General features: G+C 52.1%; 2 protein-coding genes and 1 non-coding gene across 3 annotated transcripts; 2 read left to right on the top strand and 1 right to left on the bottom strand.

Annotated features, from left to right (window-relative positions):
- Positions 1 to 479: 479 nt before the first annotated feature.
- C1H17orf50 (chromosome 1 C17orf50 homolog) lies at positions 480 to 12,260 on the bottom strand. Its single transcript, XM_049790313.1, has 4 exons — positions 12,251 to 12,260; positions 11,804 to 11,962; positions 777 to 1,083; positions 480 to 696 (listed from the first exon to the last, which is right to left on the bottom strand). The coding sequence occupies exons 1-4, from the start codon at positions 12,258 to 12,260 to the stop codon at positions 480 to 482; spliced, it is 693 nt and encodes a 230-aa protein (XP_049646270.1).
- On the top strand, positions 10,881 to 11,071 carry LOC126033653 (U2 spliceosomal RNA). Its single transcript, XR_007504479.1, has one exon. It is a non-coding gene; the product is annotated as a U2 spliceosomal RNA (small nuclear RNA).
- On the top strand, positions 12,259 to 19,408 carry GAS2L2 (growth arrest specific 2 like 2). The gene is made up of 6 exons (XM_049790303.1): positions 12,259 to 12,634; positions 14,384 to 14,625; positions 15,052 to 15,159; positions 16,796 to 16,892; positions 17,549 to 17,801; positions 17,986 to 19,408. Exons 1-6 carry the CDS (start codon positions 12,259 to 12,261, stop codon positions 19,406 to 19,408), a joined length of 2,499 nt encoding a protein of 832 aa, XP_049646260.1.
- Positions 19,409 to 19,446: the final 38 nt, after the last annotated feature.

The raw sequence follows: 19,446 nt of genomic DNA, 5'->3' as shown, positions 1-19,446 counted from the left end.
AGGCTTCTGGCCATCTTCTGCTTCCGGTGGTCTCAGCATGTGGCGCCTAGTTTGGTCCATACCCCTACCCTACACCTGGGTGCCTCTCCTGCAAGACCAACTTCTAGGGGAGAGGAGAGGGATGTGGGGAGTATGTCTGCCTCATTCCACCTACCCCTGTTCCTACTGGCCACTCAGAGGTTCAGTGTGGACTGTTTCCCCGTGCCTGTCCCAGAACTGAGGTAGCCATGGCCTCGAGCCTTCCTGGAGGGCTTATCTGGCACTTCCAGCCACTGCCATTAGGCTCAGAGACTTTATTGAATGGTTTGCAGGCGGGTCAGAAGGACCTAAATTATCCAAAGAGTGTAGGAGGGAGAAGTGTGTGTGTGTGTGTGTGTGTGTGTGTGTGTGTGTGTGTGTGTGTGTGTGTGTGTGTGTTTGTGTGTATGTGTGTGTGTAAGAGAGAGTGTTGGGGTCAGATGGGGAGATCTTGGGGACCCTTAGGGCTCTGCGACAGGCCCCGCCCTTCCCAAAGCGGGTGGCTGCGACTGAGCCCGATTCGGGTGCTCCAAGATGCAGTGCTCCACGTAGAACGGGTTGCTGTGCAGGGTCCCACATTTCTTACAAAAAAGAATCTCGCAGCGCGCACAGCCCCGCCTGCGTGGCTGTCGCGGCGGCATCTCCAGCACGCACAACTCCTCGGGGTGGCTCCGCTTCCTGCGAGGGGGGACCCGGAGCTACTGAGTAGGGCCCCCCAGAGGTCTCCCAGCGGTCTGAGTCGGCCCCGCCTGACTCACCTGTCCACGGGCCCCGTTAGGCCGCCGAGGATGGCGAAGGGGCTGAGCCAGGCCCAGAAGCTGCTGTCCGAGTGCCGCAGCAGCGCCACCTGCTGGGTGCTCGACTCCTGGCGCAGCGGGCAGTAGGACACCGAGCCGTGCTGCCGGGCCTCCTCGCTCGCCTCCCGGCTCTCCGCCTCGCTCCGGGCCGCCTTCTCCTCCAGCTGCCCGTCTTCCTCCTCTTCCTCCTCCTCCGCTTCCTCCTCCGACGTCTCCTTCTCCGTTGAGGGCTCCTCCGATTCTTTCTTCCACAAGGCGCTCTTTCCCTCTGTGGGTGGTCGGGGACTTCCAAGCTAGCCCCCCAAATCCCAGCTCCACTTAAATAAATATTCCAGTCCTGGGGCCCAGTGATAATAGTGCAGCGACAGGACGCTTGCAGACCTGCGACTGAGCCCCAGCGTTCAATACGGCCCCCTGTGCAACACCAAGGCATTTTTGAGCACAGAGCCTGGAGTAGCTAACCCCTGAGCACCGGTGCATGGGTGTGACACCCCCACTCCAAAATATCCCCAATTTGGACCTGAGTCATAGCACAGCGGGTAGGACCTTTGCTTTGCAAGCTGCCAATCCGGGTTCAATCCGTGGCAACCTATATAGTCTCCCAAGCTTAGCCAGGAATGACCCCTGAATGCAGAGCCAGGAATAACCCCTGAGCGCCGCCGGGTGTGGCCCCAAAACAAACTAGCAAAACTCTTGATTCTCGGGGCCGGAGAGATAGCATGGGGGTAGGGCATTTGCCTTGCATGCAGAAGGAAGGAGGTTCGAATTCCGGCATCCCATATGGTCCCCCATGCCTGCCAGGAGCGATTTCTTTTTTTTTCTTTTCTTTTCTTTTTTTTTTTTTGGTTTTTGGGCCACACCCGGCGGTGCTTAGGGGTCACTCCTGGCTGTCTGTCAGAAATAGCTCCTGGCAGGCACGGGGGACCATATGGAACACCGGGATTCGAACCAACCACCTTTGGTCCTGGATTGGCTGCTTACAAGGCAAATGCCGCTGTGCTATCTCTCCGGGCCCCAGGAGCAATTTCTGAGCATAGAGCAAGGAGTAACTCCTGAGAGCTGCCGAGTGTGACTCAAAAACAAACAAACAAACAAACAAACAAAAAATCCTGATTCTCCCAAAGCAAGCAGGAGCATGAATGGGCAGTTTGGGGAAGACAGCAAGGAAGGGCCCATCAGGCTGCTCCTGATCTTCCATATTCCTGAACTTTCTCCTTTGAAAAAGGGAGCAAGTGGGGGCCAGAGAGACAGCATGGACGTTGGGCATTTGCCTTGCATGCAGAAGGACGGTGGTTCGAATCCCGGTTTCCCATATGGTCCCCCAAGCATGACAGGAGCGATTTCTGAGCTTAGAGCCAGGAGTAAACCCTGAGCGCTGCCGGGTGTGACTCAAAAACCAAAAAATAGGGGGGGCAAGTGTGCCTGTCTCAGGGTAACTGAGTCCTGCAGAGGACGGCAGTGTAACAAAATGCTCAGTCTGGGGTTTGGAAACACAGCCAGCGGTGTGTAAGCACTACAACAAAGGTGTATGGTCCCCAGAGAGCACTGCAACTCAGAGGATGGGCAAGTACTAGGGCTAAGACTGTGTAGCCGAGGTGAGCACTGAGCAAGCACCATAGCGACCCCTGAGGCCTGTGTCTCTCAACTGAGAGCTCCACTGCAAAAAATGTTTTGTTTTGGTTTGGTTTTGGTTTTTGGGCCACACCCGGCGGTGCTCAGGGGTTACTCCTGGCTGTCTGCTCAGAAATAGCTCCTGGCAGGCACGGGGGACCATATGGGACACCCGGATTCGAACCAACCACCTTTGGTCCTGGATCGGCCGCATGAAAGGCAAACGCCGCTGTACTATCTCTCCAGGCCCCCACTGCAAAAAATGTGTGAGAACCACAGACTAAATGAGTGCAGGATCCCCATGAGTGCTTCACTAGAGTGTGTGAACCCTGGTCACTGCAACAGCATCCACCACTGTAGGGGAAGAGGAAAAGGGGTCCCAGGAGAATAAGTACATAACTCAAGTTCTAGCCCGAACATACTGAGGCAATCATGACCAGACCTCTATGTCTTCATATGTCTTCACAGTCTTCTCAGTCTGGTGTTGAACTAAGAATTTGAGGGGCCTCTGAACTTCAATCATGACTTAGAAAGCCTTTCCAGAATATTTGTTTTGAAAGAGTTGTTTCTAGGGACTAGAACTATAGTACAATAGGTAGGTGTTTGTTTTGCTTGCAGTTGGCCCAGTTTTGATCCTCAGCATTCTATATGGTAGCCCAAGTCCCCTAGGGGTGATCCCTGCTCACAGATCCAGGTGTAAGTCCCCCTGAGCACCACACGGTGTGGCCCAAACACCATAAAAAGTTATTTCTAGTCCTTAAGGTTGCTAAAGTGCTCAACCCTTGAGGAAGCCACCAAGAAGGGTAATGAGGATTCTTGAGCAATGGGTACCAGCTGACACTCATCTCCACTTGAGGCTACTTGGTTGCAGTTTAAGGGGCTAGAGAAATTGTATAGGTAGGGATTAAGGCACTTGCTGTGTGTGTCTCCTAGGTGGGTTTGATCCCCAGAACCACACATGAGCTAACCCTGGACCCTGACAGGAGTGATCCCTGAGCATAGAGCTGGAGTAAACCCTGGACAGTACAGGATGTGGCTCTCTAAAACCAAAAAACCTAATAAAACAAACAAACAAACAAAAGAGGTAGGGCCCTGGTTCAGGAGAGAGCTGAAAAGACTAGAGCATGTGCCTGGCATGCACAGGACCTGTTCTATTTCTATTTAAGAAAACAGGGCCCAGGGGCTGGGGAGGTGGCGCTAGAGGTAAGGTGTCTGCCTTGCAAGCACTAGTGTAGGACGGACATATGGTCCCCCCAAGCCAGGGGCGATTTCTGAGCACATAGCCAGGAGTAACCCCTGAGCGTCAAATGGTTGTGGCCCAAACCCCCCCCCCCCAGAAAAAAGAAAACAGGGCCCAGACAGATAGTACAGGGGGGTAATATTAGCACAGTGACTGATGAAGATTCAATCCCCAGTATCCTTTTATGGTCCCCGAGCACTACCAGGAGTGATTTCTCAGTGTAGATCCAGGAGTAAGCCCTGAGCACTGCTGGGAGTGGCCAAAAGAAACTGAATAAATAAATTTTAAAAATGATACATCTGACTGAAATAAAGCCAGACCTAGTACACAGCCAGAGAGGGGTGCCAAAAACTTTGTGGGAGGGGGAGAGATAGAAAGAGAGGCTAGATGGTAAGTTTGGGGGGTACAGGTGCAAGTGGGAGAGCCATTGAATTTTCTGAGGGAAGGACATACCCCAACCTGTGTTTTAGGGTAAAAAGGAGGAAGGCCCACTATGAACTGATCAGGGCTGGGGAGATAACTGAAAGGAGCACATGCTTTACCTGTGTGAGCCCTGGACTCCACCCCTAGCCCCTCACTGTCCTCTGAGCAAAACAAGAAATGACCCCTGAGCCTCTCTAAGTATGGCTCCAAATCTAAGACACAAAACAAATAAGCCAGGTGTAGTGGTAAAGTTGGGGAAGCAGATGACTCCCAATGTTTAAGGCTTGCATGTGGGATCAATAAAAAGGTTGGACTGTTAGTTCCACTGGCCGGAGGCCTGTCCGCAGCCCCACTCACCGTGCCTGTCCATTCTGCCAGGCTCTGCACCCTCTCTGGGCAGGGCAGAGATGAAGTGAAGCCTCAGAACATGGCTGGTCTCCCGTGGGCGGGGCTAGAACCTCACCTTTGCTGGGAGGGTTCCTTTTCCAGAATCCAAGAGCCTCCTCCCAGCCCTCTTGGAAACACATTCACATAGGGGGTTCTTGGGGGACTGGGGATGTGGCTCAGCAGTAAATATTTCCCCCCATTGTGTAAGATCCTGGGTTTGATCCTTGGCCCTGTATTAAAAAAAATGATAAAGAAAAGAAAGGCTGAATAAAGGGTGGCTTTGATCCCCAGGAGATGGGATTCCGTTGTCATACATCTTTAAAATCACTTCACTTTTTTCTTTCACCTTTTCTGAGTTAATTAGCACAAGTACCCTGACCTTCCGGTAATTTATGTTAAACTCTGGCTAATAAAAGTGGCAGGGGGAAGCAGCATAAAAAAGAAGTTTGGGGGCCCGAAGAGATAGCATGGAGGTAAGGCGTTGGCCTTGCATGCAGAAGGACGGCATTCCATATGGTCCCCCGAGCCTACCAGGAGCAATTTCTGAGTGTAGAGCCAGGAGTAAACCCTGAGTGCTACTGTGTGGCCCCCTCCCCCCAAAAAATTTGGCTGTTTCTGTAAGATCCAAGAAGCTACTCAACACCCCTGACCAAAAAATGCATTTTTGATTCTGTCTGCTTTCTTTTTTTGTTTTGTTTTGGGGCCACTCCCAGTGGCACTCAGGGTTTTCTCCTGGCTCTGTGCCAAGAAATCGCTCCTGGCAGGCTCAGGGGAACATATAGGATGCTAGGGATTGAACCTGGGTCCATGCCGGGTCGGCTACGTGCAAGGTAAACACCCTACACTGTGCTATCACTCCGGCTCTTCTGTCTGATTTTTTTGTGCGCAACTGCAAGCTAAAACCCCTGCAGAATTACACCCACAGGGTTCTAGTCTCAGTCTCACCAGCTACAAGTGCATTGGCCTGCAGCACATTCTCTCCTCACTGGAAAGCAGAGCTAGTCGTCAGTGACAGGCTTTGCCAGGCACACAGAGGGCACTCGGGCATTCTGCAAATTTGGATCCCTATGTTCTCTTCCCCTTCCCATCTTCTCGCCATACTTCCTCATTTCTGCGCCCTCTAAGCAGCAGAAGAAATGGCACCTAGTCCAGGGGAAAACTAGGCTCAGGGTGTGTGTGTGTGTGTGTGTGTGTGTGTGTGTGTGAGAGAGAGAGAGAGAGAGAGAGAGAGAGAGAGAGAGAGAGAGAGAGAGAGAGGAAGAGAGAGAGGAGTTAGATTAGAGCACCTTTCCTTACCTGTAGTGGAGAGAGAGAGGGGGGAAGAGAGAGAGAGGGGGGCGGGAGTTAGGTTAGAGCACCTTTCCTTACTTGTAGTGGGGTGTGTTGGCTGAGACAGGCATGCTTGAAGGGGCAGACCTAGTTCTGGCAATCCTCGGCTGGTTTGCCAAATGGTTTGAATAAAAATGAAAAAAAAGTATAACTATATTATTATAAACAAACAAGAAGAGCTGGGAGAGCAGTCCCCCATTAATTCTCCTTATATTCACCTAAAAAGTCAATAGTGAAATAGTCATCGAGTCATCGAGGAATAGTCAACACGTTCTGGTTGATTTAAAGAGAAACAAAAATTTAAGGGGGAGGGATAAAGGTGGTTCGTGGTCACCAACACAAAGAAGATCGCTGCACCCGAAGAATTCAGCAAAGTGAGCACCTCGAAGGTCCTGTCTGAGGCAAGCCGGCACTAGCAGTCTCCTTCAGTCCTGCCCTAGGATTTAGCGCCCCCTGGTGACCACATCTGGGGGGCTGAGCAGCTGCTGAGGCTTGCTTTTATTTATTTAAAATTTATTGAATCAGGTAGGGGCTGGAGAAATAGCACAATGATAGGTTGTTTGCCTTGCAAGCAGCCGGCCCAGGATCAATGGTGGTTCGAATCCCGACATCTCATATGGTCCCCTGTGCCTGCCAGGAGCGATTTCTGAGCACAGAGCCAGGAGTAATCCCTGAGAGCCACCAGGTATGGCCCCAAAATAAAAAAAAAATTATTGAATCATCATGTATTACATACTTACAAAGTTATTAATGATTGAATTTCAGAGACACAATGTCTGATCATCAATCCCTTTAATACAGCTCCCTTCCCTCCATAAATGTTCCCAGTTTCCCTCCCACCCCTTTGCCTTACTCTGACAGGTACTTTTTTCTTCTTTCCTTTTAGGCACTATGGTTTGCAATACTATTACTGAGATGTTATCATGCATATCACTTTGCTTCTTTGCAGTACCACGATCCTCATTTAGGGTAATCGCTTCCCTCTATCATTGTTATAGTGGTCCCTTTTCTGTCCTCTTCCCACACCTCACTTCCTACTGAAAAAATAGTGGCAAGCTTCCTACTAAAGACTGGTTCTTCATTTCAGTGTTTTTGGCAACTAGTTACTCCTTTATCATATTTCTTTACATCCTGCAAATGAGTGAGAGCATGCCAGGACTTTTAGAAAGCATTTCACTGGTTGCTCATTTTTTCCATATCCCTTCCTCACTTCATTCTGGGGGTCACTGGATCTCTTTGGATCCCGAAGAATGTGATGGTCCATTCCCAGCCTGTTAACTTTTCACCAGCCTTCTCTCTTCTGTTCAGCCTTTCTTGACCCACCGGTTGTACAAGCACTCTTAGAGGCCTCTGAGCAGACTGCTGTTGAATCCATCTCAGTCTATAAATTTGTTCCTTGAGTAAATTTGAGTAAATTTGTTCCTTTGTTCCTTGAGTAAAGCAGAGAGCAAATTGGAGTTTCCAAGTTTCCTATCCACACAGGAATCAAACTTCAGTTTTGAGGGCCAGAGCGGTGGCACAGTTGTTAGAGCATTTGCCTTACACGCACTAATTTAGGACAGACCACGGTACAATCCCTGGCGTCCTATATGGTCCCCCAAGCCAGGGGTGATTTCTGAGCATCACCGGGAGTGACCCCCCAACCCCCCCAAAATACGAAAACAACAAACTTCAGGGTTTTTTTTGGGGGGGCACACCCTGTGGTGCTCAGGTGTTATTCCTGGCTGTCTGCTCAGAAATAGCTCCTGGAAGGCATGGGGGACCATATGGGACACCGGGATTCGAACCAACCACCTTTTGGTCCTGGATCGGCTGCTTGCAAGGCAAACGCCACTGTGCTATCTCTCCGGGCTCACAAACTTCAGTTTTGATCAAACATAATTTCCGGTGTGCCTTGTGTCCTGTTCTTTGCCACAAAGAAAGGTATACCACAAGCCCCTTTCTTTGCCTTGTCCTTGTTGGAGAACAGAAGCAAAGACATGGATTCATTTCATATAATTGCTTTAACAAACCTCCACAAATCCCATGGCTTAAATGCCCCCCCCCCAAAAGGCTCAAACCATTTTCTTCTGCAATTTTTTTTTTGTTTTTTTCAGGCCACACCCGTTTGATGCTCAGGGGTTACTCCTGGCTAAGTGCTCAGAAATTGCCCCTGGCTTGGGGGGACCATATGGGATGCCGGGGGATCGAACCACGTTTCTTCCTTGGCTAGCGCTTGCAAGGCAGACACCTTACCTCTAGCGCCACCTCACCGGCCCCTTCTGCAATTTTGAGGGTCCAAATTTGAAAATCTTAGAGGACTAAAAACAACATTTTGGAGTCAGAGAGATAATACAGGGGTTAAGGTACTTGGTTTGCATGGGGCTGATCCCAGCTGGTTTCCAGATACCAACAATAGTGCTCCTTGCACTGCCAAGAGTGATCCTGAACACAGAAATAGTGCTGGCGGGTGCGAATGAATTCATATTCTCTGTGTCTCTCCTCTGCAGAGTGATCTGAGCAGCTCTGCTATTCTGAGTTCCTGGTGCTGTGAGTCATTTCTAACCACATCACAGATAGGTGTATGTGTGCACCACAAAAAAGGTTGCAACCTCTGGTGAACCCCACATCTAAGATGGGGATGCCACAGCCAGGAAATGAGTACAGTTTTTGATTATCAAAACATCAACATCAAATAAGGGGAGGAGAAAGTGGAGAGGGAGTTTAAAAAATGCAAAACCTTGATATAGAAAATAATAGTCAAAAAATAAAAATAATAATCATTTAATTATACTCACTCTATTGGCATACTTTTTTTTTTTTTTTTTGGTTTTTCGGGCCACACCCGTTAGATGCTCAGGGGTTACTCCTGGCTACGAGCTCAGAAATTGCCCCTGGCTTGGGGGGACCATATGGGACACCGGGGGATCGAACCGTGGTCCTTTCCTTGGCTAGCGCTTGTAAGGCAGACACCTTACCTCTAGCGCCACCTTGCTGGCCCCTCTTTTGTTTGTTTTGGAGTCACACCTGACAGCTCTCAGGGATTATTCTTGGCTCTGCACTCAGAAATTCGAGGAACTAGATGGGATGTCAAGGATTGAACCTGTTAGCTTTGTGCAAGGCAAATGCCCTACCTGTTGTGGTATCACTCTGGCCCCTAGTGTATATATATTTGTATTTTGGGTCACACCCAGCAGCGCTCAGGAGTTACTCCTGGCTCTACACTCAGAAATTACTTCTGGCAGACTCGGGAGACCATATGGGATGCTGGGATTTGAACCTCGGTCCTTCTGCATGCAAGGCAAATGCCCTACCTCCATGCTATCTCTCTGGCCACATAGTATACTAATATTTTTTTTTTTTGGTTTTTGGGCCACACCTGGCAGTGCTCAGGGGTCACTTCTGGCTGTCTGCTCAGAAATAGCTCCTGGCAAGCACGGGGGACCATATGGGACACCGGGATTCGAACCAACCACCTTAGGTCCTGGATCGGCTGCTTGCAAGGCAAACACTGCTGTGCTATCTCTCCAGGCCCCCACTGAAAAAAATGAGTGAGAACCACAGACTAAATGAATACAGGATCCCCATGAGTGCTTCACTAGAGTAACCCCTGAGCATCAAACAGGTGTGACCCAAAAACCCAAAAAACCAAAACAAAAAAACAGGAAAGTGAGACTGGACCAGATCGATAGCACAAATAACACCAAAAACAAACAAAAAAATAAAGGAGAGATCTGAGAGATAGTACGATGGGGAGGGCACTTGCATTGCATGTGACTAATCCGGATTCAATCCTTGGCATTCTATATGGTCTCTCCAACACTGTTGGGAGTGATCCCTGAATGCAGAGCCAGGAATAAGTTCTGCACACCACCAGGAGAGGTCCCAAATATCCCCTCATGTCCCTTCTAAAATACCCTCCTAAGCTTACAAATATACCTAGGCAGGGGCTGCAGCTCAGAGTACATACCTAGCATGTGTGAGGCCCGTCCGTCCCAGCATCATCCATCTCAACACCACATGCTGCCTGATTCCAGCTCCATTGGATGTGGTACCCACAATCACCAATAATAATAATAATAATAAAATCATCATCATCATCATCATCATCATCATCATCATCCTGGGTCAAGGACAGAGATCAGCAGTAGAGCACTTGCTTCACATATTTAAGTTCTGGGTTCCATCCCAGGCACCTTTTCTCTCCCCTCCCTCAATGTGCCTGCATGATCTAAGGTCCCCTTTTTCTTCACATGCTGCTCTTTGCTATATCTGACAGGCCCAGCATGTGGGTGCCTGGAGCTTTTGCACAGCCCCTCTCTCTGATAGTGACCTACCTGAGAAAATTAGGCTTTCCCCCCTCACTTTTAGGTTTAAGACCCTCCTGTCAGGGACCTTCCCTGTTCATTTTCTAAAATTCCACCCACACCGCTTCACCTTCAGTCCTTTGGTTCCTTCCTAGTACCCGCTGACTTACATGTTTTTTTTTTTTGTTCTGTGGTCTCCATTACTCACTCCCCCTGTATGGAGCCTCACTGAGCTCTGTTCTCAGATAGATCACAGTGCCTGAGACTTAGAGGGACCGAGGAAATCCTTGCTGAGGCCATAGAGATAGTAGTACAAGAGGTTAGGCACTTGCCTAGTATCCTGCTGACCTGTTTGAATTTCTGACCCCACAGATGGTCCCCAAGATTCACTGGGGTCACTCCTGAGCTCAGAGCCAGGAATGGCACTGAAACTGCTGAATAAAACGCAACTCTCCACTCACTAATCCTTGTTGAACAGCTGCACTGCTGTGGCCATAGGTGACAGATTATGATGGACAGACAGTCCACGTGCAGGAGCCACATGGTTAGAATGAGGGGTGGAGAAATGAAGAGATTTCTCTGGAGAAATTTCCAGAGAATATTAGGGCTCCTACATATGGGATGTTGGGAGAGGTGTTGAGAGCTGGGACACATCCAGCCCTGAGTCCTGGCAAGTGGCTGCTTCTCAGTTATTTCTCACAGTTCATTTGTTTTGACACCCTGGAAAAGTGGGGGCACTATTCCCATTTTATAGTTGAAGAAACTAAAATGTTAGAAAACAGAGTCATCATCGCTTCTTGGCCTTTTGGCTAAGATCAAGTGTAGTATTTGTTCTTATCAGTTTAATATCTGATACGTCCTCTATCCGAGGACAATATATTAAATGGATTTTTGGAGCTGGGAGTCGGAAGAGGAGCTTGCTCCGTCCGCTCCACGCATCGACCCGGTATTGCAGTACTTCCGGGAACGGTGCACCCCTACCTCGGGGAAATAAACTTGTTTTAAAAAAAGACTTCAGGGGCCGGGCGGTGGCGCTGGAGGTAAGGTGCCTGCCTTACCTGCGCTAGCCTAGGAGACGGACCGCGGTTCGATCCCCCGGCGTCCCATATGGTCCCCCAAGCCAGGAGCGACTTCTGAGCGCATAGCCAGGAGTAACCCCTGAGCGTTACCGGGTGTGGCCCAAAAACCAAAAAAAAAAAAAAAAAAAAAAGAAAACAGAGTCATAGGGGCCGGAGAGTTAGCATGGAGGTAGGGCGTTTGCCTTGCATGCCGAAGGACGGTGGTTCGAATCTCGGCATCCTTTATGGTCCCCCAAGCCTGCCAGGAGCGATTTCTGAGTGCAGAGCCAGGAGGAACCCCTGAACACTGCCAAGTGTGACCCAAAAACCGAGAAAAAGAAAAGGAAACAGAGACATAAAGTGGTCTCAGAAAGTCATAGCAGGATTCAGTCAAAGTGGAGGGATAAACCCAGTCTTCAGCCTGTCTCCCTGGCTAATCACCCCTCTGACAATGCTCACTTGGTCTCGAAGTCCAAAGGTGGGTGCAGAGACATAGCACAACTGGTAAGGCACTTATTTGCCTGGCTTGCCCAAGGAGAATCCAGGTTGGATTCCTGGCACCCCATTAGGTTCCCGAAGCTCCGCCAGGAGTGATTCTAGAACTCAGAGCCAGAAATCAGCCCTGGTGTGGGTCAGTTCTCTAGAAGTCGCCACCCTGCAGGCCCAGCCCCTGGCCCAGGGATTCTGCACCGCCCTGGCCGGGAAGGCTTAACAGGGAGTGTTTGTAGCAGTCGCGGTCACCTAGGAGCGCAGAGGCCGCCCGGTTCCCAGGGCCGGCGAGGGTGGGCTGGGCGGCCGCGGGACCGGGCAGATCTGGGGGGCAGAGGAGAGTCCTCAACGCCATCTGTTCCGTGTCGGAGAACCCCCAGCCTTTGAGCAGCCCAGAGCAAGATCGCGGCCCCACTACCGAGTAGAGAAAGTTTTGAAGGGAGTGAAGAATGCAGAGGGCCGGGCCCGGCCTGTCGCAGCCCTGGAGACTACACTCAGCAGACGGAAGACCCAGGAGCCCAAGGGATAGAGGGAACCCCCCACCCGGCTACGTCTTATCCGGGAGCACCTGCTAAGACCCAGCAGGTGGTAGCCGGGCCCACCTCCCCTTGCCTCTCGCCATGCCCCAGCAGCGGGGGCGCCGTGGGGGGAGGCGGCCCCCGGTACGCAGCATCCGGCCCTTTAAATCCAGCGAGCACTACCTGGAGGCCATGAAGGAGGACCTGGCCGAGTGGCTGCGGGGACTCTACGGGCTGGACATCCACGCGGCCAACTTCCTGCAGTTGCTGGAGACCGGCCTGGTGTTGTGCCGCCACGCCAACGCCGTCACCAAGGCCGCTCTGGCCTTCTTGGCCAAGGAGCCCGCCCGAGCGCTCAGGATCCCCCTGCCCCGGGCCGGGGTTCCCTGCAACGGCGCCGCCCAGCCAGGCACCTTCCAGGCCCGGGACAACGTCTCCAACTTCATCCAGTGGTGCCGCAAGGAGATGGGTATCCCAGGTAACCAGGCAGCCCCCATCCTAGACCCCTATCTCTCTCTTTTTTTTTTTTTTTTGTTTGTTTTTTTTTGGGGGGGGGCCACACCCGGCGATGCTCAGGGGTTACTCCTGGCTGTCTGCTCAGAAATAGCTCCTGGCAGACACGGGGGACCATGTGGGACACCGAGATTCGAACCAACCACCTTTGGTCCTGGATCGGCTGCTTGCAAGGCAAACGCCGCTGTGCTATCTCTCCGGACCCAGGATTATATTTTCTCTCTCTCTTTTTTTTTTTTTGGTTTGGTTTTTTGGCCCACACCCGGTGGCGCTCAGGGGTTACTCCTGGCTGTCTGCTCAGAAATAGCTCCTGGAAGGCACGGGGGGACCATATGGGACACCGAGATTCGAACCAACCACCTTTGGTCCTGGATCGGCTGCTTGCAAGGCAAACGCCGCTGTGCTATCTCTCTGGGCCCTTATCTCTCATTTTTTTGTTGTTGTTTTGTTTTTGGGTCACATCCGGTGGCACTTTGGAGTTACTCCTGGCTCTGAGTTCAGAAATCATCTTTGGTAGGCTCAAGGGATCATATGGGATGCCGGGAACCGAACCAACTTCTCCTGGGTTGGCCACGTGCATGGCAAACGCCCTATAGCTGTGCTATCGCTCTGACCTATGTTCTCTTGATGGCTGAAAGTTCGTCCCACTGTCACTTGGGGAGGGCGGAGCCTGGCCATCTCTAGAGGTGGATCTTGAGGTCCCACAGTTCATAGACTAAGACAGTTTCCCAAAGTGGAAGGACACTGGACCAGAGCAATAGCAAATCGGATAATATCTGCCTTGCACCCCAGAGACTGGCATCCCATATGGTCTACTGAGCACGACCAGGAGTAATTTCTGTGTGCAGAACCAGGAGTAACCCCTGAGCACCGCTGGATATGACCCAAAAATCAAAATAAAAAGCCATAGTGAGGGACACAGGAACAACAGGGGAAGGCAGTAGTAGCTATTAGTGCAATTGTGGGAGCACATTCTGTCCTCCTTCCTGGTTTGTGCACACCTCTGCACTCAGAAATCACTTCCAGTGAGGCACAAGAGACCAACTATATGCGATATTTGGCTAGTCAACCTGCAAGGCCCTACCTACTGTACTCTCTGGCCCAATTAATTTTTTTTTTTCTGAAAAGGGGACATCTGCGTTCTAACAAAGACAGATAAGAACACAGAACTGCGTGAGATAAAGCTCAAAGTCATAGTGGGAATCCCGAGGAGAAATGTGCCCTCGATTGGCACAAATGAAGGGGGCGGGCTATATAGTGCAGAGGGGCTGGGTGCTTGCTTACACCGAGCATATGACCTGGGTTCAATCTTGGCACCAAATATGGTCCCGAGTCCTACCAAGAATCAAAATTCCCGTCCAGAGCCTGCCTCAAGGTCCTGCTCCGTCAAGCTGGTGGTGGTGGTGGTGGGGTTGTGACTCTGAGCGCCGGGGAAACATTGCAGTTTGGGGTGCAGGCAAGCTGCATGGAAGTGAGACTGGGGCGTAGGAGAACCAGATAACCGTCTTTTCCAGCCCACAGCCAGGCTCACCTTCCCCGACCCCTCCGCTCAGTTGAACCCCGACCCCTTCTGGTGCTGGCTGGTCCCCCAAGATGAGACCCAAACCTTGCACCAGCGGCCCCGGGGTTTCTCGCAGACTTGGGGCGAGGTGGGGAGGACAGGCCGGCTGGGTCTTAGGCTGCGCCACCTGACCGCTCCCTCCCCGCTGGTCAGAGGTGCTGATGTTCGAGACCGAAGACTTGGTTCTGCGCAAGAACGTGCGGAACGTGGTGCTGTGTCTGCTGGAGCTGGGCCGCCGGGCCTGGCGCTTCGGGGTGGCAGCCCCCACGCTCGTGCACCTCGAGCAGGAGATCGACGCGGAGCTGCGGCGTGAGCTGGCCTTGCCGCCGCCCGACCCCCCGCCGCCCGAGATCCCCGTGCGCAGACCCTGCCACTTCCGAAACCTGGACCAGATGGTGAGCGGCTCCCCTCTCCTGCCTTCCCTTTTTGCCTGCACCGGGGCAATGCTCAGGGGCCCCTACTGGAACTCACTGTGAGGTGCTGAGTCAAGTCATCTCTGTATCTCCAACCTTAAGAACAGGGGGTCATAGATATATAGGTCTCCCCCTTTCTTGGGTTTCTAGCCACACTTGGTGGCACCTCCCACATTGCCAGGGATTGAACCTGGGTATCTCCCAGCGTGCAAAACATGTGCTTCAGACCTTGAAGCCAACGTCTCTCCCTGGCCCCCAAGTCTTTTCTACTCATTCCTGTCTCCAGTTCTGATCGCTACAGAGGTTTTAGCCTAGCTCTGGGACCGCCAGGGCCCCACCGCACTGGCCCAGCCTGATGGGAGTTTGGGCACCTGGCAGAGAGGGCTGATGACTGCACACTGCCTGCAGGTCCAGCGCCTCGTGAGCCGCTGCACATGCCCCGTCCAGTTCCCCATGATCAAGGAGTCTGAGGGCAGGTACCGTGTGGGCGATTCCAACACACTCATTTTCATCCGGGTAAGTCTCAGGACAGGGGTGGGGTTCCCTGCGGTGGCAGGACAAGGGCTCATTATGTAGGAACCTGCTTAAGCCCAGAGGCAAAGATACAAAGTCATGATTCACTTCCAAAGTATCAGCCTAGAGGCTCCCTCCACTTGCTGGAAAATTCTAGAAGATTCCTTGCAAAGCTTCCCCTCCCAATAGGACAGAAGAACCTCCATCTCCATCTCCATCTACCTTCATCTTAGCTTCCTGTCTCTGGGATTAGAGAAGATACTCCCACTTTCCTATCTCCCATTCATCCATTCATCCACTAGTTGGGTCAGAGTCAGAAGCCTGAGCACCCTAAGTGTACGTTCAGCAGGAACCCCAGGTCCAGAACCCAGAGGATGTGTGAGCAGCAGGCTGCCTTCCTTATCAAATGTGAACTATATCTGAGTACGGATAGAAGCTGGGGAAGACCAGGCCCTTTCCCTGAACACAGCCCTTGAGAGTGTGCAGGGATGGGGTGGTTTTGCCACATAAGGCCTCACGCAGACTGGAGGCCCACCATAGTCCCATGAAAAAGGGAGGTTTGGGGATTTCATTCACTACTTGTTTTGGAGCCACATTCAGCAGTGCTAAGGATTCATTCCTGGTGCTATGCTCAGGGGGCCATAATGGGGATACAGGCTGATCAGTTGTGTGCAGGGCAAATGCCTTGCTCACTGTATTATTTATCTGGTCCCTGGGGCCCCACTTTTTAGCTGCTGATATCAAAGCTGGATATGATCATTAGTTCAAATTCCCATGGTACCCACAGATCATGTATACACACATTCACACTCAGTCGCATGTGCTCAGACAAGTTAACACACTCAATTTCATATGCTCACACATTCCCCCACGCTCAAACACACTAATATCACTTGCATATTCTTTCATACACTCACGTACATCCACATATTCTCATACAGTCAGTCAGTCACTCATGTAGTGATACAATCACACTTATTACATTATTCGTACAAGGGCCAGAGCAATAACACAGCAGGTAAGGTCTTTTTCTTGCATGTGGCCAACCTGGGACGAACCTGAGTATGTTCCCCGGCATCCCATATGGTCCCCTGAACGTGCCAGGAGTGAGTTCTGAGAACAGTCAGGAGTAGCCCCTGAGCATCGATGGATGTGGCTCCAAACACCCCCAAAACAAACAAACAAAAAAACAAACAAAACCAAACACAAAAAATACATTACTCACACACATATGTTCACTCATATAATCATTCAACATGTATTCATACACACACTTACATAGTCACCCATACACTCATACACTCCATAACATGCTTTCACACACACAGCAAAGCTGGATCCTGTAAATTCTAGCACATACACCTGGGAACCCCTGCACACATGTAAGGGCAGGGAGGGGGTGCTGTGGCCATGGGGCAACTGGTGCCATCAGACCCCAAATCCTGTGATAAGGCAACTTAGTTTGTCAGCCTGACCTCCACTCTGCCAACTTGTGTTAGCTGATGCCAACCGTGAGAACTCAGGCTATAAAACCCACACATGCCCCCCTCCCACAAACCAAATGCTTGCACATGGGTCTGCCAGGCTATGATATTGGGGACTGTCCTCCTGCCCTCAACCTCCTCCCTGACCTCTGCAGATCCTCCGGAACCATGTGATGGTGCGCATAGGGGGAGGCTGGGACACCCTCGGCCATTACCTGGACAAACATGACCCGTGCCGGTGCACGTCACTTTGTGAGTTCCCTCGTGGGTTCTAGGTGGGGAGGCTAGAAACAGGCGGGTCTGATCTCCAGGTGGTGAGGATTGTAATGGCGACAGGCAGCCAAGGTGCTATCCCCGTAGTAACCAGAAGATGGCATTAACGCACAGAGAATGAGCATTAAGGCATGCTGCCTCTGGCTTTGCCCATTCACAGGGATGGCACCAAGGATGACCTACCTGGAGGGGGCATGTTTGTTTTGAATTTGAGGTCACACCTGCTGGGAATCAAACCTGGGCCTCAAACCTGCATGCAAAGCACATTCTGGCCCTTTGAACAATAGCTCCAGCACCCAGGAGGAGGTATCAGATCTTCCCTTAACCTCCATCACCCTCAAAGGGCTGCATGCAATCTAAATAAAAGGTGTGGGCTGGGGTGGAGCAATAGTACAATAGTTAGCGTTTGCACACAGTAGTCTTGGGTTTGATCCTCTGCATTCTCTATGGTCTCTGAGTCTAAAGCCAGAAGCAAACTCGAGGACAGCAGGATGTGGTCCCAAAACAAATAGGGGTGGGCTTGCAATGTATAACGAGCACCCACCCCTTCTATGAGGACACTGTTGGCACTGGCTCTACTGCCTGAAATGTGAGAAAGAAGTTGTGGAGCCTGACTCATGTCCTCTCACCTCTAGCACACAAGACCAGCGGCTTTCTGAGGCCCGGGGCCACACCAGCACAGCATGAAGTGATGGTACAGGATGGCCCCTCGCCACTCCAGCCTACCATGACCATCAGCCGCTCGCAGAGCCCCTTGCCTCCTGTGGACTGGGAGATGTACACCTCGTCTGGTCGGAAGCTCTGGTCCTCTGCATCCTCTTCTCCCAGACCCTGCAATGCTGTGGGAGAAGGGTCAGGGGCAACCAGAGAGACAGCACCACTCCTGAGGTACAGAGGAGGCCCACCACCTCAGGCAGTGGACTAAGACTCCCCACCGTACCCTCCATGACTGGTGCCTGTAGTTGTGTGTTCTGGAACAGCTAGGTCAGGCTAGGTTGCCTGGCATGGGGAACATGAAGAGGAGTATCTGGGAGTGTGTCCTTTCTCAGAACCCCCTAATTTTCCCTTTCAGAAATCAGATGTCCTTCACCCCCTCTTGGAAGCCGCTGCCAGCTGGGCAGAGCCCACCCAGACCCCAATCTTCTACCACCCCTCATGGACGAGACTCAGAGGGCACATCTACTGGGAGGAGAGAGGACAGAAAACCTCCTGAATTCACCCAGGGACAGACTTGCAGGGTCTCCAAGGATGGAACTGACTGGGGAATCCATGCCAGGACCCAGACACCTCAGTTACAGGCCCTGGAGGCCAGAAAAACACCAGCAAGAAGGGGGTCAATTTCCTGTGGCCTGGGATGGCCAGGGGTGGCCCAAGTTGTGCCCTCTCAGCTTGGGGAACCGGCATCTCTCAGCTCTCCATCTCAGATGCCAGTACAGCCGCCTTCTGCCCACATCTCCACTTCTACCCTAAGCAGCACTGTCCCCAGAGCCCCACCAATGCCGGCAACAGCACCCAGGAGTCAGCCAGTTTCGTTGAAGGCCAGATGTGGGGACCAGCGTGAGTCCCAGCCCAGGAGCTGTGCTGAGAGAGGGAAGCAAGAGGGCCAGCAGGGTGGTATGTGTGTGAGCAGGAACTCTGGGTCCTGGGGCTGGGAACCTTCAGAGCAAGAAGGGAGCCCTTCACCCCTTCCTGATCCCTGCGGGCTTGAGGAGAAGCTGTCAGCCAGCCTGGAGCTGCTGCGTGTGGGGGAGGCCTGTCCACAGGGACCAGAGCCCATGCTGGCTCTGCACAGCAGCACCTGTGTTCCTGGTCTGGGTGGGCGGTGGCCCAAACCTGGGGGTCCCTATGACAGAGTTATCCAAGAATTGGCTCAGGGTCCCCCACCCCTCCTAAAAGTGAACCTGGGGGCCTGGAGGGCCATCCACCGAGGTCCCCCCAAGCAGGCTGGTACCGTCCACCTCAGAAGTCCCACAGGGAAACCAGAAGCCCAGGAGGGCAGGTCCCCAAGGAGGGAACTGACTGGGGAATTCATGCCAGGAACCCTAAGTGTCAGGGGTCCTGGGACAAAGAGGGACTCTTTTCTGGGAGGGCAGGACTGTCCATCTCCTTCATCTGCCAGGGAGAACCCCACTCCGTGCCCCTCAGACCCCACTCCCCACAAAGATAGAACTGGTAAAGGCAAGGCCAAGAGAACACTTCGGAAGCCACAGAAAATCCCATCTATCTATAAGCTGAAGCTGAGGCCCCGGATTCGGCCCCGGAGAGACCATCGGCCTGAGAAGCGGCCATCTCGGATCCCCAAGCCTCTGGCCTACTTACACCTGAGACCAGCCAGGGTGTCCCCCAGGGAAGGTGGAGCTCGGGGTGAGGAGGAGGGAAAGGCAAGGAGCCAGCCTTCTGCTCCTCTGGGGAGCAGCCCCCAGTATTGGGAGGGGTCCGGGCCTCTGCAGCAGGACTCTACCCCAGCCCCTGCAGAGGAAGAGTCCTGGGTCTGAGCATAGGCTTCTCACATCCTCCCCACCTCAGTCCAGGT

This window comes from Suncus etruscus, chromosome 1 (assembly GCF_024139225.1).
Source record: "Suncus etruscus isolate mSunEtr1 chromosome 1, mSunEtr1.pri.cur, whole genome shotgun sequence".
Classification (NCBI taxonomy): Eukaryota; Metazoa; Chordata; class Mammalia; order Eulipotyphla; family Soricidae; genus Suncus; species Suncus etruscus.
The sequence above is the reverse complement of the archived record's forward strand: the minus strand, read 5'-3'. Positions and strand labels throughout refer to the sequence as shown.